At 47.3% G+C, this 24,072-nt stretch overlaps 1 protein-coding gene across 6 annotated transcripts; it reads right to left on the bottom strand.

Annotated features, from left to right (window-relative positions):
- Positions 1-3,001: 3,001 nt before the first annotated feature.
- ckap5 (cytoskeleton associated protein 5) lies at positions 3,002-23,912 on the bottom strand. 6 transcript variants are annotated; one of them, XM_017441871.3, is made up of 44 exons: positions 23,778-23,906; positions 20,854-20,951; positions 19,749-19,942; positions 18,231-18,437; positions 17,507-17,678; positions 17,290-17,422; positions 17,109-17,209; positions 16,843-16,956; positions 16,373-16,477; positions 16,173-16,262; positions 15,442-15,735; positions 15,207-15,368; positions 15,021-15,122; positions 14,667-14,777; positions 14,491-14,583; positions 14,128-14,313; positions 13,958-14,052; positions 13,688-13,871; positions 13,454-13,608; positions 13,188-13,362; positions 12,855-12,968; positions 12,644-12,772; positions 12,370-12,564; positions 12,154-12,280; positions 11,844-11,932; positions 11,607-11,705; positions 11,185-11,307; positions 10,582-10,731; positions 10,290-10,493; positions 10,077-10,212; positions 9,751-9,944; positions 9,498-9,673; positions 8,065-8,088; positions 6,847-7,020; positions 6,655-6,775; positions 6,402-6,581; positions 6,144-6,331; positions 5,983-6,058; positions 5,718-5,906; positions 5,358-5,495; positions 4,870-4,953; positions 4,638-4,797; positions 4,440-4,561; positions 3,002-4,098 (listed from the first exon to the last, which is right to left on the bottom strand). In XM_017441871.3, the coding sequence occupies exons 2-44, from the start codon at positions 20,908-20,910 to the stop codon at positions 3,844-3,846; spliced, it is 6,177 nt and encodes a 2,058-aa protein (XP_017297360.1). In that variant the 5' UTR covers positions 20,911-20,951; positions 23,778-23,906; the 3' UTR covers positions 3,002-3,843. The 6 variants fall into 6 exon arrangements, with proteins under 6 accessions (XP_017297360.1, XP_017297361.1, XP_017297362.1 ...); XM_017441872.3 differs by having other exon boundaries at positions 3,002-4,095; XM_017441870.3 differs by having other exon boundaries at positions 3,844-4,098; positions 23,786-23,912.
- Positions 23,913-24,072: the final 160 nt, after the last annotated feature.

Here is a 24,072-nt window from a genome sequence, read left to right as displayed (position 1 = left end):
GGTCCTGTTGGAGCTCTAAACCCTGTCCTGTTGGAGCTCTAAACCCTGTCCTGTTGGAGCTCTAAACCCGGTCCTGTTTGGTGTTTCTGTCTCCTTCCACCCAGAGTGTCTCTCTGCTGGAGGACTGATGGGTTCCTCTCAGAGGTCAGAGGTCACACACCCTGACTCTCATTGACTTCCATTGGATCTGACCTCAGGTTCTCTTCATATCTCCTCCACCGTGGAACCATCAGAACCTTCTACTTCCGGGACTAGAAGGTCTGAGGCTTACATTTTAGTCCGTTTCTGTCTGCCTGTCTGATGAAGAGTGCTGCTGTAGAAAAGCTTTGGAATCACCATGGCAACCAGTGAACTCCTCTGAATCTGCAGGTTCTTTTATTCCCCATAAATCCTGCAGAACTTCAGATTTAACATCAGACAAACCTAAAGGGCAAACAGGAAGTGCTTTTGACCTGGAGTTTCAAAATAAAGCCTGGTTCTGTGAGAGTTTAGATGGTTACCTGTTGGACTTTGAGCCCAGAGCAGCTGCAGACACAGCGAGGTGTAAAATAAATTCATGCGTGCAGAGCAGGAGGCAGCTTCACCTTCCTGTCTTCAGCTGGTGCGATTCCACGCTGCGGGGACGGGGGTCCGAGTCTTTTGTCCCGGCGTGGTAAACGGGTTACAGAGTGAGTCCGGAGGCAGCAGTGTGTGTCCTGGTCAGTGTGCACGGATAAAGGAGTCCATATGGTACCGGTCAGTCCGCTGCAGCGCACAGCGAGGAGGGACGGCCGCCTGCCAATCAAACAGGGAGCCAATACACAATGAGAGGGAGGACACGCACAGGGACACACACAGAGACAGAGAGAGACACATACAGAGACAGAGACACACACACAGAGACACACACAGAGACAGAGAGAGACACACGCACAGGGACACAGAGACAGAGAGAGACACGTACAGAGACACACACAGGGACACACACAGAGACAGAGAGACACACACAGAGACACACACACAGAGACACACAGAGACAGAGAGAGACACACACAGACACACACACAGTTCATAGACTTCCATTCACTCCTGCAGTCCAACCAGAACACGTCTGACTCTAAACTACAGTTCACACCTTAGTCCCTAAACTGACCTCTGACCTGCAGACGGTTCCGACTGGGTTTGGACCGGGCTCGGACCGGGTTCGGACCGTGTTCAGACCAGGTTCAGACCAGGTTCAGACCGAGCTTTGGGCCATCAGATTCTGATTTTACTTCCTGAACTTCAGGCAGCAACACGTCCCTAAAACCTGAGACTCAATAAAGTTTTTTCTTCTAACGACGAGGATCGGACCAACAAGACCCAAATCAGACCATGACAGAACCAGGTTTTTGGACCTGCTGCCTTCATAGAGCAGCACCAGAGCATGATACTACCACCACCATGCTTCACAGGAGGATCTAGGTTCTTGTTGTGGTTGAGTTGGTTTTTGTCTCATCTGACCAGATATATTTTACCGGTTCTCTGAATCAGTTTAATCTCTCGGACCAGTTGGGCCCCTGGTCCTGGTCCTGGTTCTGGTCCTGGTTCATTTCTTCATCTTCTCGTCTGCAGTCTCATCACTTCCTGTCGGAGCTGTTTGCTTTTAAAAAGAAGAGAAACGTCTCCCCTGTGGTCCTAAAACCTGAAAACAAATGAGTGAAAATGAGTTTTATTTCAGATTCCTCTCAGAGGGAGATCCTGGACCTGGGAGATCCTGGCGTTGGGAGATCCTGGCATTGGGAGATCCTGGACTTGGGAGATCCTGGCGTTGGGAGATCCTGGCGTTGGGAGATCCTGGCGTTGGGAGATCCTGGACTTGGGAGATCCTGGACTTGGGAGATCCTGGACTTGGGAGATCCCGGACCCGGGGCACTCGCCTCCTGGTTTCATTAAAGCCCTTCAGCTCCGCGGCTCAGAGACGCTCGGATAACGAAGCCTTTCTTCTCACGCAGGGGTTCAGCCCTTCGGCTTCTCTGCGAAGCTTTTGGCACATTTGATCAGGAGATTAGAAAAATAAAAATTGTTAGAAGAGGAGGAAGAAAAGCGGCTTTGCGGGTGTTTAGACTGTGAGTCGGGGGTCGAGGCCTTCAAGTGCTCCTTCAGAACCGCTGCTTTTCTCTTCAAAGCTGCAGATGAACCTGCATGATGTCACCTGAAAAGCACTCGCTCAGAACCAGCAGGTCCACGACCCGGCTCCGGGGTCAATCAGAACTGCAGCCCTTCAGAGTCGCTCAGAGAGAGAAACTGGGTTTACTGAAGCTAAAAATCAAATAAGAACAGAGGGAAGGATCTGAAGTCCTGAAATATCAGTAAATAAAGATCCTAACACCTGATTGATTTAAGGAGCAGAAAGTTTAAATGTCTGACAGAAGATCCTGGAGGACAAACTTTAAAACAACTAGTGGTTTGTGATGAGCGCCACCTGGTGGAGGAGCTGTGAGCTGCAGCCAGCCTGGGTCTCAGCTGCCGGCCCGGTTTCAGCCCAGACGGGTTTCCAGCAGAAAGTTCAGATCCAGAGTCAAACATTCACCATAAATAAAAGAACCACAGCCGTTAACGTCCAAATTCTAATAAAGTTTTTTGTTTGGGAGGAGTTGGATCCTCCTGTTCTCCTCATCGTCACGGACAACCAGGTGATGAAGACTCTTCATCAGAGAGAACCCTTCACGGGTCAGAACCAGCTCAGTTCTGCTTTAATGGAACCGTCCCAATGTTCTGGAACAGGATCTTATAAGTAATCAGTATCTCACCTGTTGTAGATAAAGGACTGATGAGCTCATGGCTAGTCCAAATAGAACCAAAGTGAATCACAGCCATCTTTAATTATTTTACGTCATTCCTGCAGGAAGTGCTACAGCTAGCTGCCACTTCCAAAAGAGCTGAACTGTTCCTTTAACAACCAAAGTTTATCAGTTTTCTGGACTTTTAAAGGTTCTGGTTCTGAGGAAACAGAACTTCGATGTTAAACATCAACAAAACATTTAAAACTTTGATCTTTGAGTTTTTATTTGTTTCCAAATTAGATTGTTTAAAAAAAACAAAAACAAACTATCTCCATTTTCCCACAGATTATACAAGAAAACGACGTTTGGATTAAAAAACAAAAACAAGTTTCACTCAAACAAACATTCAGTTAGAGAACAGATGGAGCCGCCGCCGCCATCATCATCATCGTCCTCATCTTCAGCAGAGAACATGAAATTAAACTACACTTTTATTAAAGCCAACTTTATTTACACAGGAAAATAAAAACCGTCACTGACTTCATGCCATGCTCTTCACCGGAGACCCGGAGACGCCGCCCAGGGAGGGAGGGGTGGGGGCGGAGCCACCCCCACCCCGGGAGGGAGGGGCTGGGCGTCAGCTCCGTGCTCCTGCTGCTAAACGAACGAGGTGACGTGTTAACGAGGACTTTAAATACAGTATTTACAGGCCGTGAACTACCGAGGAGATTACCGGGAACTCAGGACAACATGGCGTCTCTGGTGTTAGTTCCTGTTAGTTCGAGCGCTGCGACAGAAACACGTGTGCTTCCTCTGACACCTTCTGAAGGAGGTTAAAGTTGACATGAAGAACAGCTGAGGGAGGATTAATGAGAAGCTACAACAGTGTTGGACCACAGGGGGCGCTACGACGTCACAGAAGAACCACGGCGCTTCCTGACGCTTGCTCTTCCTGCCGGACGCCATCAGAGGAGGTTAAATACGTCGTGTCGAACACCTGATGGACAGAAACACCGGGGCGGGTTCTACGAGGGGGGGGTTGGTTTCTAACAGACAGACAGGCACGGTGGGCGGAGTCAGAGGCGGAGCTGCTGCTGCTTCACTGCCGGTTGCTCTTTATCCGCTCCAGACGTTTCTTCAGGTCGTCCAGGTTGGCGGGGGCGGAGCGGCCGTGGGTCGGGGAGTTGGCGTGCGCGTTGTGCTCCTGCTGGTAGAGCTCGCGGGACTCTTTGAGCTGCGACAGCTTGCTGTGGAGCATGTCCGTGGACGACGCCACCGGCGGCTTGGAGGACAGCAGCGAGGAGATGGCCGGGCGCTGAGGAGGCTCGTCCTCGTTCCCGCCGACGCCCTGCTGCTGTGGGAGGGATGAGACGACGACATGGTGAGAAAAACGGCTCGTTTCCTTTCAGATTCCTGGACGTAAAAAACTCTTAAAGGAATTCATAAATAACTGACTAAATGTTCAAAGTGAAAACTAAATGAGACGTAATTCAGGGACTTTGACCAATAAAAATCATTTGCAGTAATTTAGGGAAACGTTCCAAAATCAAATCCAGTGTCATTATAAGAAAAAACGGGTTTTATTACAGCGCCACCCTCAGGCCGGGCAGAGGTACTGCAGCCTCCAGGTGTTTGATGGCAGCAGCCATCTTTATGGGAGGAGTTTCAGAACATTAAAGGAACAAGGAAACTGACCCTGGACGTGTTCTCCAGGCCCTGCCTCTGTCGGAGGATCTTCAGCCTCTCGTAGTAAACGGCCGGTTTCAGCTCGTCGTTGTTGCTGCTCAGACTGGAGTCCACGCCGTGCTGCGGGATCACTGCACACACACACACACAGTGAGAACACACACTCCCGGGGGAACGCAGCACACGGTACAGAGGTTCTGGTCGGACCTGAGGAGCTCTGGATCCGGGTTTTGCCCTCCCTCTCAGACTCGATCATGCGGAGGCCTCGCTCCACGTAGCTCTGGAAGAACTGCGAGGTGTTTTTGAGGAACGGCTCCAGATCTGCGTCAGAATACTTCTGTTTGTACTCGTAGAGCTCCATCAGACCCTGAGAAGGAGAGCAGCAGAACCTCAGAACACGTCACGGGTTCTGTCTGAAAGAAAGGAAGACGGAACAGACCTCTTTAGTGTTCTCTTTGGAGCCGATCTTCTTAAAGATCTCAGACAGAACGTCGCTGACCTTCGCCTTTGACATGTGATCGTCCTGAAAAACACGATGATTCAACATTTTTACTTCATGAAGAACTTCAACTTTAGCTGAAGAAGATTAATTTGTTCAGCTTGTTGTTTAAATCTGCAGATTATTTTTCATGAAGATGAAGATTTTTCATAAATTTTATTAAATCAACCGCCGCCCTGAAAGCCAAGCTCATCATGTCTCTGTCCATCTGTTAGCAAAATATCTATGAACCCCTGGACAGACGTTAATAAACTCACTGAACGTCTGCAGCTGAGCAACTTTTGGAGTGAGCCTGATTTAAGATGGCCGCCACACCAAATGGCTCTCAGATATTCAGGTAAAATTTGGCGTCGTCTCCGGACCTGCGAGCGGCTCGTGGGACGACAGCACGAAAGGCGGCGGGCGATATGCATTCCTCGGACGCTCACCGTGCGCAGGCCGCCCTTCTCGTTGCCCCGGTCGCTCTTGGACCCCGACAGGTTCCCGTACTGTTTGACGACCCGCCTCAGGTAGGGCTCCAGCTCGGACTCGTTCCTGTTCTCGATCATTGACAGGTGATCCAGGATCTGCTCATAAACACAAAGGGTTAAATAAAATGACCCTGGAAGTTTCACACACAAACACCAGCAGCCAACTCCAGGAGGCACCACTAGGGGGCAGTGTAACATTTATCAGACAGTAACATTTTGAACAAATTTTGACGTTTAAGTTTGTTCAAGCTGAGCTAAAACAGTAAGTTAGCGATTAGCCACATGCTAACGACAGGACGGCGTTTCTCCGAGCGCTACCTTGGCTCCGGTCAGCTTGCACAGAGTGTGTAACAGCGTCTTCAGGGTCCGGTGAGGGACGTCGGTCTTCAGCTGCTTCAGTTTCTCTTTGGGGAAAACCTTCATGAAGTTGTGGACGTCCAGCAGGATCCGGTCCAGGTTGATGCTGTTGATGGTTTCTGGGAGGAGGCGGATCATCCTCCACAGACACTGAGGAGGCGGGAACACGGGTCAGACCAAGAGGCTCGGCAGCTCGGCCCGGCCGGCGTCGGGTCGCGGCGCTTACCTTCATGATGAGCTCGGAGAAGGTGGAGGACACCACGGTGGAGATCAGAGTGTCCTGCAGCAGCTCGAGCAGAGCGCTGCAGCAGCAGGAAGGAAGAAAGTCACAGGTTTAAAACCGTCAGACACACTGCAGGGCTTCACTTCCTGTCTGCTTCTACAGACCTGATCATGTTGGTCTGGTCCGAGTGTTCCAGGACTCGGATCACCAGCAGGTTGACCGACCGGATGACCTGCGTCCCATCCTCCACGTCCTCCACCCTGCTGTCCAGCATCAGCGTGATCAGGCCGTGCATCAGGTCCTTCAGGACGCCCACCGACGCCTCCTTGGCCAGAGGCTCCACGGAGAAGAGCTGATGGGAAGATGAGCTGTTAGAGTCCGACCGGCGGTGGGCGGAGCTTCAGAGCACGGCGGTTACTCACAGACAGCATGTTCCCGATGATGCAGCTGTACAGTTTGATGACGTCCCTCTTGTCCACGCGGTCGTGAGCCAGGTACCTGCTGTTGATGAGCCTCAGCTGCATGATGGTGGCGATGAGCAGCTGGTCGATGTGTCCCGACATGACGTCCGCCTTGTCCTCCTGTCGCAGGACCTCGTCGATCTGCGGACGACAGACATCCAGTAACTGAGAACCTCTTCAGTGTTCTGACATCGGCCCGGCGTGTGAGCCGTACCTGAGCCAGCGCCTGGATGCTGGTGCTGATGTCACCACTCGCCACCTGAGAGATGACGAAGTTGATGGTGGAGGCCGTGCTGTTGTGGAGGTCGTCGAAATGTGGCGACACGGAGCGAATCCTGCGAGCAGACATGAGATCAGTAAATCTATTTCCACGTGTTTGGGTCTCAGCTGAAGGCGGCGGCTTTACTTCGGCTCGGGGATCATGATGGGCTCCAGCAGCTCGTCCAGCTTGTGTTGGACCAGGTCCGGCAGCTCGCTCACGCGGCTCTGGTCCCGCTCGATCATGTCCAGGTCCAACTGGAACTCCTTGGGGATGGACGGGTGGGACGGCTCGTTGTGCTGAGCGTTCTGACGGGAATGGCTGGAGGAGAGCGGAGGGAGAAAATCAGCGCCGTGTTTTCTGGATCGGTGCCGTTTCCGCTCCAGTCCGGACCTCAAACTGCTGAGAACGACTTTAACTGGAGACGTTTAATGTTTCAGTGATGCTGGTCTGAACTGGAGCAGATCTGCACTGATCGTACAACATCAGGTTTAAAAAGAGGGAGGAGTCACAGAGACACGAAACACAGAGTGCCGTGCTCGAGCTGAACGAACTGCACAAAAACAGATAAATTCTCCGTGTTGATCTGTGTCTCAGACAGAGACAACCCAAACCTTTCAGACAGATGATTCAGTAACATCAGAAAAAGACGATCCTGTGTTTAATTCACCTCAGAAGTCAGAACTGGAACACGGTTCAGGACGGTGTGGCGTTAAAGTCTGATAGAATTATTATCAGGAAACAAGCATAAAATAAAAAGTGTCCCAACATGTTTACCACGACCCGTTCACACCTGGCGCCTGATAGTTTTAATGAACCGTTTATCAGATTTAGTCTCAATAAAACATCCATTTTCATGAGACTTTAACCACAGCTGATTACAGAACATTCATTTAATGTTTGTTCTGATTGTTTTTGAGCCCACGGTGGTCAATCAGGACAGTCTGAGCAGCGTCATTTAATTAAATGAATATAAACTCAGACAGCTGTGGAGGACTTTTATGGCTCTTTTTACTTCATTTCTCTCAAATCGTGTCTGTGGGGCTTTTAGAGACGTGTTGATGTTTTTACAGAAACTTCAGACGACCTTCTGTCTCCACCTGTACTGCCAGGTGTGAACGCTCCCAATCAGAGCTGACCCAGCGCCAGGTCTGAACAGGGCCAGGAGGTCTGATCGTAACAAAAAACAATGACTGTCTCATTTATAACCTCACAGCTAAAAGACACCAAGCAGGGGACAGTGAAGCTGAGGAAGAGGAGGCAGGAACAGCTGCTTCACAGCACGACTAAAGCTCACAGCAGGTTTCTGATCGTTAGCGTCATGAAAGATGAGCGTTAGGATGAATTCAGAGGAGGTGTACTCACATCCTATACGTGCGATACATTATTCTGCTCCAGAAAGGAAGGCAGGCAGAGCAGAGAGAGGAAGAGGAGGAGGAGATCACACAGGACAGGAAGATGAAGGGTTAAGAAAGAGACAAACAGCCAATCAGAGCAGCAGGTTGGTTTCACAGCCTCTTTACTAAACGAGCGCCTGTGAGAGCAACCCGACATGCAACGACTCAGAAATCAGGAGGAAAACGACACATTAGTCAAAATGAATCTGAAGTAAAAGGGAGGAAGAGGCACCGTGCAGCTGGAACAGCTGGATCTGAGCCGAGAGATCCAGAAATTAAACAAAAAAAAAAAAAACACAAACCTTAGAAACCTGCTATTACAGAAACAATTTACTTCTATTTTAATCAAAAATTTTAACATTTTCTGTTTCAAATAATCATTTAATTAAATTTAAGGAGAGCCAAAAACAAGTTTTCTTTTTTAAAACTGAAGGTCATATTGGACAATGTCTAATAAAATAAGTAACAATAACTTTTAAACCAGAAAAACTATTTAAATTTTCTTTGTGTCAAAAAGTTCTTTCAGGTTGAGAACATTAAGGTTAAACGTTTTAAACAAACTTGAAGCTGTTTTATGGTTTTAAACAGACAAATAAAGACGGGCCAACACGTTTGGGTTGTGCGGCCATCTTGTCTCAGACACAATGAAAGTCAAACTGATTTATAGACTTTAGTTTAAAATCAGTCAGAAACAAATGAAATGACTGATTTTAAACATCCAGCCTCCTCTGTCCTCTGAGATTAAAATTTATCATTTATCCATCAGGGAAACCCAGACCTGGATCCTGGGGGGGGCGGTCCCAGACCAGAGAGGATAAATAATCCCTCCAGAGTTCTGGTTCTGACCCGGGTCTCCTCCCTGAGGGACAGGAGGTGTTCAGGAGTCTGAACCTCCTCAGCTGACTCCTTCCATGAGGAGGAGCAGCTTCACTCCGAGTCGTGTTGCATCGATCCATCCATCTGTAAAACTAATAAATACTTCAAAGTACTGCAGTACTTTACCTGTAAATTACTGTCTGCAGCTGCAGAAATACTTGCATTAAATGTTTAAATTAACTGTGTGATCTTCATTTTTAGTTTTAAAGCGTTTCCAGATAAAAATCACAGAAAGTTGAGGTTCTGTGGTTCTGAGGTTCTGTGAGGTTCTGCACAGCAGCCATGGTTCCTCCAACATGTTGCTAAATTTAAATCTAGTTAATCTCTTGAAACAAAGAGGAGAACCTGAGTGATGCTGATAAAAACTTAAATACGTTTTAAGTTTTTAAACTCAAGGCTTCAGTGTTTTTAAAAGATCAAAGTAAAAATTAAATACTTTCAAGCTGACAAGTTAATATTTCACAGTAAAACAAACATGATTAAAATGAATAAATTAAAGGTCTTCGTGGTGTCTCCGGGACCTACTTGAGCTTGTTGGGGTCTTCCTGCGCCGGCTTTCGGAGGAAGGTGGCGTTGGGGTTTGTCGGGTGTTCTCGCTGAGTTTTCTCCGCGGCGTTCTGTTTGGCCGGCGCCGCCGCGTGCGTCTTCTTCGCCGACCGTTTGATTCTCTCCTCCAACATGCTCATGTCCTTCTCCGACAGCTGGAGACATGAGACATGAGTGAGACGTTCTGGCTCCAGGTTTCGCCTCCAATCGTTGAGACATTTCTGTTTCTTACGTTTCCGATCAGTTTGTAGACCTGGTCCCCGCAGACGTTGTAGACGGCCACCACCGTGTTCAGGGCGGCGTTGCGGACAGACGTGTCCCTGTCCCCGATGTGGACGGCGATCTCCTTCAGAGATTTGGCGGGAGTCGGCTGGCAGACGTTCACGCCGTAACCTTCGATCAAACAGCCCAATTCCTCCAGACACTCTGAGCAGAACAGCAAAACACACCAAACAACTCGCCTTAAAGCTTTCCGTCCAAACAGAAAGACTGGACTGAAATCAGATCCATTTTAAAGAATAAAAGCTGGAAAAGCCAAACGTGTCGGGTTTGACCCACCGGCTCTCTGTTTGGAGTTCTTGGACTTGGTTCCCTCCATGAGGAAAGGGAAGAGCTTGGACGCAGGATAAACTTTACACAGCATGGTGAGGATGGCCCGGACATCTTTACGAACAACATCCTTCGATTCTCCAACCTGAAGGCAAACAGGACACTGAGACGCTGATCCTTTCAGAATAAAAGCCTCAGCAGCAGAGCGTGACGTGGGCACACCTTCAGTATGAGGTACGGGACGAAGGAGTTGGCTTCGTACTCCGTCAGGTGGTAGTTCTCCCTGTTGAGCATGGCGAAGAGCAGCTTCAGGTACTCCAGAACCTTCATCAGGACCGTGGTGTTGGTGTCGAAGAACCGGAAGGTGAACCACTTCAGGATCAGGTCCAAACAGCTGATGGTGGCGTCGCTCTCGCTCTCCAACCGCTGTGAAACACACAGAGCGTCACTGAGTCCAGATTCCTCCTGAAGAACCCGGGTCAGACCTGCAGGAACCGGACCGCCGGCCTCGTACCTCCATCATGACTCCGATGGCCTTCACGTGTCTCTGGAAGTCGAAGTGAAACAGCTCGTCCTGCAGCCACTTCGCAAAGCAGGTGGACATCTGGGTTTTCAGCTGCTCCACGTATTCGTCCCGAGGGGTGATGAAGTTCCACTTCAGAATCTGAAACGGGTCGGAATCAGCCGAGCAGAGCCGGGAATAAACACGGACATCGGTTCGAGTTTAACGCATGCTGTGATTCTTTAATGCTCCTCAGATGGAAGGGGAGTCATTTAAACACATCAAAGGTCGAGTGAATGCCTATCACCCGCCGATCATTTTTTGTTGTTTCAGCCGTGTCTGAGGAGGACTCTCAGCTACGACCACACCATCTGTGAAACTGAGTTAAAGCCACTTCTGTTTGCTGTGGCGGCCATCTTGAATGAGGTTGACTGCAGACATTTACATTTCTCCATCTGTTGGAGTTTCAGGAAGTATTCAGTGACTGCTCTGCCTCGCTACATGTGAAACCTCCAGATTCAAAGATTCAGACCCCTGAGACATCTGAAACATCAGGACACCGTCCTCCCTGGTCCTCAGGGGGGACGCTGGATGCTGATCTGGACCATCAGATACCTTCAGCTGCTTCTCCTCCTTGATCCTCTGCTCCTTGGCGTTGGGGATGAGGATAAAGATGGGCCCAGACTTATCCTCCTCATCCTTCTGGCCTTTAGCTCCAGGCTTCTTACCAGCTGGCCCCTGAGACAGAAGACAACATGAGTGACCTGAGGACACCATCTTCAGCCGTGTGTTTTAATGAGGTGAGTTTGGAAATGAAAGCAGATGTTAAAGTTTCAGAGCAGATCTGATCTCAGGTCAGTTAGAAGCACACAGCGGAGGGATCATGTGATCACTCCAAGGCTGGATTAGTGACTGTAGAGGATTAGAGAAGCTGGACAGAGGTTAACATCTGTCCAGCTGACGGGTGTCCACTGCAGAACAAGCAGGAAGAGGTTCAGGACAGAGTTTGACCAGGAGGACACCTGTTGGACATCTACCTGTTGACTGCCAGCAGCAGCCTTCCCTTTACTGGGAGGCTTTTTACTACCATTACTCTCCTTATCCTTGGGGGCAGGATCCTCAGGAGGGGAGGGAGGCTGGGTGAGTAGAAATAAACATCACATTTATGAAACAACTCAACACGTGATGCAGGAGAAAAAATAAAAAATAAAACTCTAAAAACGACCTGCTTCAAACTGACAGACATGAAACCTTCAGGTCTGGATGAGACGTACCTTCTTAGCCGCTCCTCCTCCTCCTCGGACTTTCTTTGGTTCAGATTTACTGTCACTGAAATCCTCGCTGGCTGCTGCAGATCTGGAGGCTGCAGAAAACAAAATATATCCAATAAATTATCTATAAAACGAACCTCAAATAAATCCACCGATGGCATCATCTGCTGGCCTTCCTTCCACCTCTCTGCTGTGGATCAGAACCAGAGCCTTTCCCACCCGGCTGGTTGGAATCAGGTTTATAACCATCCATTCTGTTTGATACACAGTTTAAATATTTCCTCTGCTTGTGTTCGTTTCTTTCTGAACCCACCTGATGGAGCTCTGCTTGGCTCGGCAGAACCTTTTCCTCCTCCTGATTTGGCCAGCACCGCAGGTTTAGCTGGCATCACTGCTCTGGCCTTTTCCAACATGGCGACCACCTGATCCTTGGAGGCGGGCTGAGGGAACCATGAGGACAGAAACGCATGAAATCTCATCCCAACAACTCGGACCCAGGTACTGAAAAGGTCCGGTTTGGGTTCTGTACCTTGAGTTTGCCCGTGGCTTTGATCATCTTGTCGTATCCCAGATGCATCATGAAGGTGGGCAGGGCGTCCTGAGCCTTCTTCCGCACGTCAGCGTTTCTGTCCTCCAGGCAGGTGAAGAGCAGAGGGACGCACAGCATCAGATCCCCGGGGACGGTCCTCAGGGTGGGCAGCTTCTCCGACAGCCAGCCGAACACCTGAGACATGAAGAAGAGTCAGAGTCTTCATCACCTGGACTCAGATTCTTCTCCTTCACAGCACCCAGAAGAAACACACCTCCTGTCTCAGGAAGGGGTTCTCCCTCTTCAGCTCCTCAGACAGATCTTCTCCCTCCAACCAGTCCTTCATCCCCGTCTGCTCCACCCACGCCTGCAGTGTCACCATGGCAGCCGTCCTTAAGTTGGGCTGCAGAAAGACACGGATAAACTCTTCAGTATTTATTCACGGACTTCAACGAACCTCCTCAGAAGGTCAGTTTGTGTTTCACCTTGCTGTCTCCCAGAACGGTGATGATGGGGAACCCCAGAGCTTTGACGTGTTGCTTGAGTCCGGGTCCCATGGCTGCAGCGAGCTGCTGCAGAATACTGAGAGTCTGCTGGACCTGCAGCGAAAACACAAAACTGTCAAATCTGCTCTGTGAATCCGGGGCCACCAGCCTGAATCAATAACTGAAAGTTTAGGTGTTTATATGGAACAGAACGGGTGTAGGGTTAGTTCCTGCAAGAAGAAAGAAATATCTGGAGTGCAACCTGAATTTTCTCTGTTAGCATCTAAAAGTGAAGTCAGTTTGGACAGACTGCAGAGCAGACACGCTTCCTACCAGGATTTTATTGGAGTCGCCCAGTCGTCCTTTCAAAGCCAGAGGAAGCTCTCCGATGTTGGCTGTGATGAATTTGGCCTCTGAGATGACAGCAGCAGTTTCATCCAGACCCTCTTTCCTGATCTTCCAGTTCTTGTCCCCGATTTTAGACACCAGGTCCGACGAGATCTTATCACTGAGAGGAAAGAAAAGAAACGGCTGAATATTTTACAGAAATACTGGAGACAGTAAATAAGTACCAGTAAAGAAGTAAAACCTTGTTTTACCTGATGTCCGTTCGGGGCAGTAAGTCCATGATGTCCTGCCCTCCTCCTCCTCCTCCTCCTCCATCTTCATCCTGCTCCTCTCCTTCATCTCCCTCCTCCTCTGCTGCCGCCTTCTTGGTGAATCTGGTTGGAGCTGGAGGAGACTGGCCCTGCATCTGCGGGGGACGAATAAAAACTTCATTTTCCTGGTCGTTGTCAGATGAAGTCTCCCGATCGTTCCGGGCGGTCGGGTACCTTTTCAAACTCGGCGTCGATCTGAGAGAGGAGCGCCGGCTTCTCGTCCTCAAAGAACATGCGCAGCGGCGCTCCCATGTAGAGGTGCATGACTCCCAGCAGGGTGATGGCGGCGGTTCGGACGGCCGGGTTTGTTGCTCCCAGAGCCGTCTTCACGTTGTTGATGAAGCCTTTCACATTGATGCTGCAGAGCAGAGAGGTCAAAGGTTAAATACCGCCAATTCATTTCCCAGAGAAAACAAGGACGCCACATTAAGGACCAGAATTTACCCGGCGAATCCAAACTCCTTCATGGCGTTGGCCAGCCAGTTGAGCGTCTCTGCCTGGTTCTTGGGGTTCTTCTGTGCGAACGCCATGGAGACGACCTGACACACCAACAGGGTTAATGCTGAGAATCATCAGCAGGCTCCGTTTTCTCAGATCTGATGGAGTCATTTCACCTGTTCTGCTGTCCACGGCAGCGAGCACGCCTCTCCGACCGCCGTCAGAGCTTCTTTGGCGTTCCCGCCACATTTAACGTCTCCGATCTTATCCACCAAACCGTCCAAAACCACCGAGGCCGACGTCTTCGAGAACTGTCCTCTCTGAGCAACAAGAGCTGCGATGTGAAGCTTCATCTGCATCACCTGCACAGGGTCACATGATCAGAGGTCAGAGTTCATCACAGATCCTCCGGTTCTGCCAGCACACCCCAGATCAGGTGTTTACCATGTGAGGATAAAGTTGCTCTGATCCAGCTGCTTTAAAGCATTTTTTCCTGGAGGCAGAGTTTCATCTGTGACTGAAGGTTTGATGGTTTTTACCTGGAAGTTTGTCTCCTTCCAGCCTGGTTTCTTGGCTAACATCCGGACTAAAGCCTGGCAGGGCATCACAGCTTTATCCATCGTCTCCACAGCCTACAGGCACAGACCCACACATTCATATTCCAGACCACAGCTGTTATCTGACGGAGGTTTCAGGCACTGAAGCTGGTCTTTACCCTCTGGAACTCCTCCATACTGGCCAGTCTCTCCTTCCAGTTGGCCGAGTCCAGCTGCTGCAGACAGGAAGCAGGAAGTACGCCCGCCGCCAGGTCCTCGCACGCCTCAGGCTGACAACGCCACAAAACATTCAGAATTATCACAAACTCAAACGATAAACTGGTCATCCAGTTTCATTTGGGGAAGAACAAACTCCAGGAGGTTTATTAAATCTCATCAGCGCTCCTGTTTCAGACAGGAAGTTGTTTCATCTTTGAGAAACATCATCAACTTTTATTATTTCTCATCTTTTCTGTTAAAGTTAACCACTGGAAATGATTGGCCCAGCACAGTTTTAATATTTTTCTGCTTACGGAGAGTTCGGTCTCTGCGACTTCTTTGCTGTCGGAGGTTTTCTTTGTCTTCCCTCCAGCTGAAGACGCTGCTTTGCCTTTTTTCGGAGGACCGGATGACGGCTGCAGAAACAGACAGAATCAGAGGATGGAAGACGCCACCAGGTTCTGTTCCATGAACCTCAGCTGGTCTGAATTAGAGGATACCTTGCTGGCTGCAGCAGTTTGGGTCTTCTTGGGTGGAGCAGAAGATCTGGACGGAGGTTCAGCAGCAGGAGCAGCTTTAGCTCCAGGTTTCTTTTCTGCTGCTCCTCCTGCAGCACCTTTCCTTCCTCCAGGGAGCTCCACTTTATCAGCACACTCCTTGATCTGTTCGCAGACAAATACCAGCTGTCAGCGGTTCAAACAAAAGCCTCCCAGGAGCTCCCGCTGCTTCACTCACCTTATCCAGTTTGAGTTTATCCAAATCAGCCAGAAACAGGTTCACAGCCTTCTCTCCCACCACCTTCATGGCCGTCCCCAGCGCTTCAAACGCAGCGTCTCGGACCTCCGGGGCCGAGTCGTTCACTTGCTTGATGAGCGCAGCACAGAAAGGCTTCAGGAGGCTCTTTGGCAGCGTGGCCTGGGTGCAGTGTCTGAAGGACCGGGCTAGAAACAGTGAGGCCTGCTGCTTAATGGAAGGGTTCTTATTGTCCATCACAGCCAGGATGTCCTCGGAGAGGTTCTGGAGAGTCGTCTGAGGAGAAAAACGCTCCATCAATCCATCAGATTTCAATTAGGAGACCATGTGAAGCACATTAGCAGCTGCAGAGGCAGGAGAGCGCTCCATAAATATCAGATTACAAACAGGAAGTGCATTAAGCTGAAGACACTGAAGGTCTGAACCTGCAGACCATCTTCACCACGGAACCAGATAATTACTGACTAATGAACTTTAATTTATTTGTTATTTAATGATGATAAACTGCTGTGAAAGTTAGATTAAAGCTAAATTATTTTTCAAAAAAAACCAACTGATTTTAACTCAGGCTTTTTAGAATAAAATGTCAATTTTCATTTTCCTACAACAAACAAGAGTCTGGAGCTTCAGCCTCATTTCTGGACGAACAGTTTGATTGTTTTTCTGTAAATTATTCTTTTAAGTGAATAAAACATGTCTGAAGATGTACTTACAGTAAGAAAAATGGCATCGATGGCCTCCTGCAGGGCCTGGACCACCTGAAGCTTCTTCTCCTTAAACTTCTCTAAAATAGTTGGAACCACCTAAGAAGACAGAGTTCTGTGAGGGAAGTGGTCCGATACCCGGTTCTGTTGGTTTAGATTTGGGTCAAGGATGAACCAGCTGTGGTTCTGCTGCGACTGAGAACACCGACCTGTCCTGCGTATGATCCAAACTTCTTCCTGAGGCCCGAGGCCAGCGCGGCCAGGCACTTGGCGGCCATCGACACCAGCATCACGTTGGCATCTTTCCCCACGACCTGAAACCCAAACCGGAGCAGAACCTTCGGAACCGTTTCACTGCGCTCAACAGTTTAGATGTTTTCATGTCGGTAACAATTATAAATAAATACTATCCTACCTGTTGTAGGACTGACAAATGTTAATGCCACCATTTTAACTCTTACACCTCCTTACATTCAGCAGAAATGAGTCTGCAGCAGGAAGTGACCCCTGGCTGCAGCAGGAAGTGTTACTGCAGCAGGAAGTGACTCCTGGCTGCACAGGAAGTGACCCCTGGCTGCAGCAGGAAGTGTTACTGCAGCAGGAAGTGTACAGTGCTGTGCTCAGACTAGTCAACCTGAGAATGTTTAACCAATCAGGAACAGAGGGAGGAGGTGGTTACCTTCTTCAGGGCTCGGACCAGGTCTCCGTAGTCTCCGTTCTCCAGTTTGGGGTTCTTGGTCAGAACCTCGACAGCTTCAAGAGCTTCTTTTCTCTCCTGCCACTTCTTCGCTTCCTGCAGAGACAAAACTCACTTCAGAGACAGAAGGTCTTTAAAGTCTTTTTGTCCTACATTTGTCAGATTAGTTTCTTCTTTATCCTGTTGTAAAAATAAACAAAGCAGAAAAAGTTAAAAAGCTTTAGTTTTTATAGTTTTAAATCACTTACAATCTTCTCGTAGAAGTCTTTGGGCATCTTGGACAGAATTTCCACAGGTTCCAGCAGATCATACGGATCCACAGCTGCCACTGCTTGCTCCTCATCCTCTCCTGGAGGAAGAAGAAGGCGTGACTGTGCGGTTTAAAAGCAGAACAACAGAACAGTGGGTGTGAAATCAGATCCAACCTACCATCAGACTGCTCTCCTCCTTGTGCTTGCTGCTGCTCAAACTTTGCCTTCAGGTCCTGCTGGGAGCGCAGGAACCTGCTCTGCTTTGGAGGCGATGAAGGCAGCTTCGTCCACTCCTCCTCCAGCTCCTTGAGCTGCAGAGATTTACCAGGATTAATCGACCGACTCGGAGCCGTTCGTACCTGTGACGATGATGATGATGATGATGAAGATCCCACCTGTACAGAGTTGATGTTCTGCAGCGGAGGTCTCAGAGCGTCTCGGATCCATCTGTAGATTTCCACAGCGAGCAGCTTGGCTTCGTCTCTCACGGCCTTCTCTCTGGACTCAAACTGTTTGGGTAAAACCTTCACCACCAGCTTCAACATCACTATTTTAGATCCAAACTCGCTGAGGGAACAAGAGAAAAATAAATCAATGTTCCTAATGAGCACAGGCCATCTTTGTCTGCTCCTCTCAGAGAGATCCATCAATTAGCAAAATTATTAGTTTAAAAATGTGATGAAAATAAGTTTTATTTGTTGCATTAAAAGCTGAGTTTCTCTGCTGATTATAAAATGTTTTTATTTAACAAAAAATAACAATAACTGCTTCACTTAAACAAACCTTAGAAGAACTACATTTAAGCTGGCTGTAGCAGCTGCTGCTGCATCTTAAGGTGCGAGAGACTTTTAACCTCTACTGTTTATCTGAAACTATATTTAAACTTAAATTAAAGTCATTCTCAATACTTGTGACTAAATTAAATTTCAGTCTTGATCCTAAATATAAATAAATCTGTTAAAACCCAAACAGCTGATTTTAAAAGTTCCAGTAGATCTAATTTTCCTTACAGAGGAAATGCTGTGGTTGGACTGTGCTGATTCAAAATAATAATTAAAATGAAGTTAAAAACGTTAAAATGATGATAAACAACCTGATGGGACATTTTTTAGAACGGACCTGAGGGCCTTCCTGAGCGTCTCAATGCACGCCACCACGATCTTCGGGTTCTTGTTGTCGAGTCCTTTCAGCAGCTCGTCCTGGACCACCTCGGCCTTCTCGATCTCCACGTACATCAGGCAGATGTCCGCGCCCAGCTCTTTGGCTCGGGCCTTCGGCTGGTTGAACACTTTGGTGACCACGCCCGACACCACCTCCCCCGCCGTCCTGCAGCAGAGGGAGACCCAGCCCGTCAGAACTCCAGAACCTCTGATCCAGTTAGGGAAGTTTGACCTTTGAACCCGAGCAGGTCCCTCTCCACGCTCCTGTTAACCTTTCATGAGACCAGGTGTCCTGAAGCAGATCTAATCAGGTTATTATAAGCTTGTCCTTTTCTCACAAATAAACGGTTCCATTTAATCACGTTCACTGATAAAAAATAATTTTGGGCCATTCTTGATTCTTAAGTACAAACTTTTACTGTAAACGTTCAGCAGAACGGACACAAAAGATGGAAAAAAGGAAAATTTCATGTTTTAGTAATGAGTTTATATTTTATTTTGTGACACTGACTCGAGGGAAAACGAAGAGCAGCGTTTGCTTTAAGGTTGGAGGTGACAATCTTCAGGCACCTCATGATCCAGATTCAGGGGGATGGATTTATACATTTCATGCTCAATAAAAAGTTCACAATAACGTGTCAAAAAAATAACCCATTGTTAATGACAGGCCGCTGACGAACAACGAGCATAGATGCTAACATTAAAAATGTCACAGGAAAGCTAATTATCACAATAAAGACGTAATAACTTCAGCTGCAGACGGATGTTCCTGTGAAAACACAGGAAGCGACGGGAACTCTGCTGAAATCAGCTGAGCAGATGAATAAAATCCTGTCTGGAGTCAGCGTTTCATCTAAAACCAGAGATTTTACCCCACTCCTCGTCTGGTTGCAGCACAGAGTTGTTTACGACTCATCTTACAACAAACTAACTACAGTACTGTGAAACCATCAGGATTCAGGCCTCATTTTCCTTCCAGACAGAATCAGAGATAGTTTTAGGCTTCTGTGCAGAAGAACAAAGAAGCTGGAGGCAGTTTGGCTGCAGACGCAGCTCCTGAGCGTTTGGTTCATTCAGTCGGTCGCCTGGAAACACTGCAGCAAGGAAACAGAGCCGCTCAGGGCTCGCCTGTACAGAGGCTGTTATCACAGAAACATGAACTAATCAAAGGACCAGTTCCTTGAAGGAATGCATATCACCCGCCCGAGTGATGAGAGTTACAGCCTCTTTGCTCAAACTCTGAAGAAACTTTATTTCTAAATCTGTAAATTTGACTCAGTTCAAATTATTTTTAGTTTCATTAAAATCTGCTCAGAGCTTCGTGAGATATTTTGCTAACAGACAAACACACCTGAGTAAAACACCATCACCTCTGCTTCAGCATGAGTGCCAACTTGTTGTTATTCCCGTTTTGTGCCCTCGTGGCCTGTAAAGTAAAAAGAACAAACCCACAGCTCCTGCTGCGGCTCAGACTTACTTCCCAGCCACGTGCGCGTTCTCGATGAAGACCAGAGCAGCTTCCAGGCCTTTGAGCTGAGCTACAGCGTTCGATTCAGTGACAAACTTCTTTATCAGGCCCAGGAACTTCCCCCACTCAGGACTCTTCTCATCCTGGATCCTCTGGAACAACTTCAGAGCTTCTTCATAGCCGTTCAGTCGGGCTTTCCACACCTGATGGGTACAAAGTTAGAGACATTAAAACTGTAAACAAGTGTGGTCTTTGTGTTTCTGGTAAATTAAACCCCCGTCAGATGGAGCGAGGGAACGTTTCTCCAGGAGCTGAGATCAGCTGCAGGAACTGGAACAACATCCCCACCCAGAACAAACATCATGAAGCCAGAGGGAAGGTTAACTTGTGGTTTGAAGATGCACAGATCAAAAAGGCCTTTTATGCAGCGGGGATTATGAGTCCGCTCCGGTTTCACTTTAACAACATTCACCAGAACAACTTAAAGTGCCCTCTGCGTGTTTCCATTAAGAAAGCAGGCAGCGAAGAGGAAACAGGCCATGCTGCTCGTTTTTCTCATTCAGTAAAATCAGTAGTAAAACTACCTTAATGAGGAAGTGTGATGGATGAGATTCAGGGAGAATCTTAACTCTTTATCTCAATGAAACAGAGCAGGTTCTCATTATAAATACGTTATTTTGAAAAACATCATTAAAATGAGTTTATTATCTGACAGATCAGAACAAACAGCCTCATTAAACAGATCAAGTCTTCCTGGAGTCAGAAATAAAAACTTAATGATTCAAACCTTATTCACAAGAAGGAGCAAAACAAATGCTACACTAAAGACTCAACTTCATACACAGACACAAAAAGATGGCATCTCATTTTATTATACGAGGCGTTTCCCACAGAGTGAGACTGCTTCAGTGAACTGGACCATTACTGGTTGTAGACAGTTCCAACATGATAATAAGCCTGCTGTCATGGATTACAGAGCTCTCCTGGGGCTGGACCAGTTTAATCCTGATAAGGATCCAAACATGTCTGAGCAGCTAATCAGACCGATGCTAGCTGCACGTTAACGTTCGGTTTGAGAGTCATCAGAACAGAATTTAATCAGGGTTTCAGTCACCTTATGTTCACATTTCTGGTCGATGGGAAGCTTCATCCACTCACTATCGTCCCCCATGGCGTCGGGTCGGGGGCTGGGTCTCCCCAAAACTCACTCAGCTGCAGAAAATATAAAATACAATCATCATCATCACACAATTAATCTCTGTGCATTTCAGCTGAAACACCGGAGACTTAGTGGTTCCCAAAGTTAGGCTCAGGGCCCCACTGTGGGTCAAGAAACACCAGGTGGGGGTCCTTAGATCGTCTCCAGAAATCAACTTCCTCTTAAAAATTATTGCTTATGGCAGCTTCTCACCATAATAGTTACAGAGAATAAAAACAGTGGTCAGAAATAACTTTTTAAAGTAGTATTGTGGTTGTCAGGGCTTTAATAGTTTGTGTATTTAAACATTCAATAGATGGAGTCACAACTTCATCACCATCAGTTTCTGGGTCAGAAGCTTAAAAAGATCAGAAACCACTGATTTAAATAACTTTAATTATTCTGACTATTAAAAAAACCATCAGTCTCAAAATGATGCAGAAAAACAAGCCTTTCATTTCTATAACGGACTCATGAATTATATTTATTTCTGAGTTCAACCCTGAGTGAGGAAATTAAAGTCCAGACAGAAAAACACGAGGACAGACTCCGGAGGTAAAATGGTTCCGCCTGCAGCGAGGAGAGTAATGTATAAAATGATTTAAAATATAATAAGGATTTCACTTTCTGTTGATAAGAGACTCCAGAAAGTGCAGAGAAAGGACTGCAGATCTGTGAACGCTGTGAGAATCAGGTTTCACTTCGATCCAAACCAGCCAAGGAACGGGCCGAAGCGTTTCCAGCCGGTCCGACGGATCTGATGGATCCGACCGCTCCGATCCGGGGCGGACAGTTTTATTTCTTTTTAACTCCTTATAACTCCTAAGGCTCAATATTCCGCTGACAACCAACATTTTCCAGAAGCATCATGAATGTGGAGAAGTTCAGCATTTCAAACGGTTCATCAGTAGAATGACAGAACAGCATCCTCGAAACTTTAAAAACATCTCAGAGAAACTATGAAACTATGACCGAGAGCCAAAATCCCATCATTCAGAAGCAGTCAGAGGTTTCCTCAGGGAGACGAGACGCAGGACGAAACTTCAAACAGAGCAAAGATGGCCGTCAGACGGTGAAGAGTCAACCGCCTGTTCAGATAAATAAGAAGTTTGCATCATAAAGAACCATCCTGAAATCACTGACCTACTTATAAACATAAAATATGATCAGAGCTTCAGTCAAGAAGCTACAGTTTATAAAACCAGTCTCCATTCTGTTCAGTGTTTGCTCTTTCTGTCCTCTCATCTTATTTGTTCAAAGTGAACACACCCATCACTCATTAGGTGTAATTTATTTGTCTAATAAAAACAAAACAAGCTTTACATTGTTAGAATGAAGTTATTTGTCAGAAATAAGCCTTTTTAATCTATGAAACTGTAGTAATATAATTCCTGTGAAATGGTTTGTTTCCAGCTGCCCCAATAACAAACAGTTCATCAATAATTAACCTAAAATATTCAGTTTAGTTCTGCCATCAATGGCTGCTGCGTGTGAGGAATTAAATAAAACCACGAGTCATCCAGATTTGATCCAATTATTCTCTCAGAGGCAGCAGGTCCTTCAGAGGAGAGACTCCACGTCGGCTGATAAAACAGCACAAAAACATTTAAAGTTATCATAAAGTCTGTTTGGTTTTTATCCACAGAGGAGGAAACAGAAGGAGTTGGAGACGCTGCAGAACCTCCGTCTGCTGCTTTCAGGAGCTTAAAGACGTCCGGAGAACCACTCCGAAGACATTTATCCAACACCTACAAGTCTTTGAAGGAATGCAAACTTCACACAAGTTAGCAGCCAGAGTAAGAGATGAAGACGACCCTCAGCTACTACCACACCAGACTTCAGCTGACATTTATGGTGTCTGTAAGGTTGGTTAGTTGCAGATACAGCCAATAATTACCTCAAGAGTTTCATTAACATCTGTTCATGAGTTTTGCTAACAGACAGAAGTAAAAACACTATCACCCAGCTGCCTTCAGCAACAGGAGATACTCTGTAAAAACTGTACTGCGATTATTGTTTGCATATTTTAATAAAAAGCTGGGGTTATTTCTGATTGTTTTGGGAAAATATAGATCACTACTAAACTGAGATCCGCACTCAGTCAAATCTCATGATAAATTCAGAGATTAAACAACAAGAAAGGCATATTTACATGTTTAAATTAAATAAATCAGCATCACTGATCACTAATATGTGTTAGTTTTATATAATATGAATTTATGAGCCAGATAAATTCACAAATAATGAACAAAAAGGCTTATTTGGACTTAATATTTGCACATGAGGGGATTCTTTCTGGGCATTTCAAACTGTCCATTCATAGCGAGTTACTGTACACCCAGGAATTAGACCCAGCCCAGTAATACAGTCAATCATCAATTAGCAGCCGTATTTCAAATCATCTCCTGGGTCACTTATTAATGATGCCACCTAGCTTGATTGTTGGAGGTCAGTATCTTAACTAGCTGTTTTTGGTTAACAACTAGTCAGTGAAACGTCATTAACTAGCTGCCTTAGCAACCACAGCTGCTACGTTAGTTAGCCAGCTCCCTTCTGGTTGAACCCGCCTCAGAATAAAGCAGCTAACGCTGAATATTAACGCGCAGCTGGTTATTACCACCGTAGTGTGGTCGGAAAACGACAGGAGAGCCTGTTCCCAGACTGACACCGCTGCTGGCTGGAACCGTTAGCAGCTAACCGTCCCTCCGCGCCAACACAGCCAGGCCCAACAACGCACTTCTCCCCGACAGCTCCGCGAACGCACCGGCACCCAGGACGGGTCTCTGGGCTCAGCGAGACCCGCCACCGAGATGAGAGGACGTTTTACAAGAATGAAATACCTGCTTACGTATCTCGGAGACAATAAGGATGCTGGCAGCCGGAGATGTGAGGGTGATAATGAGCTCACCGCCGTGAGGTCTGGTCGAGCTTTAAACCCGCAACTGAAACAGACACAAAGGCGCGCCTCGACTTCCGGTACAAAATAAAACTCTCCGCCTCACGCCTCACTGAAAGCAGCAAGCTTCTCCACATAAACCTAAAATATTGTAAAATGATAAGTAAATTACCTAAACAAAAGGTAAATAAATATAAGTGTCTGTTTTAATACTCTTTAAGTATCGTGCGCTTACTTTA

This window comes from Kryptolebias marmoratus, linkage group LG11, assembly GCF_001649575.2.
Source record: "Kryptolebias marmoratus isolate JLee-2015 linkage group LG11, ASM164957v2, whole genome shotgun sequence".
Classification (NCBI taxonomy): domain Eukaryota; kingdom Metazoa; phylum Chordata; class Actinopteri; order Cyprinodontiformes; family Rivulidae; genus Kryptolebias; species Kryptolebias marmoratus.
This window is presented reverse-complemented; position numbering and strand designations above follow the sequence as displayed.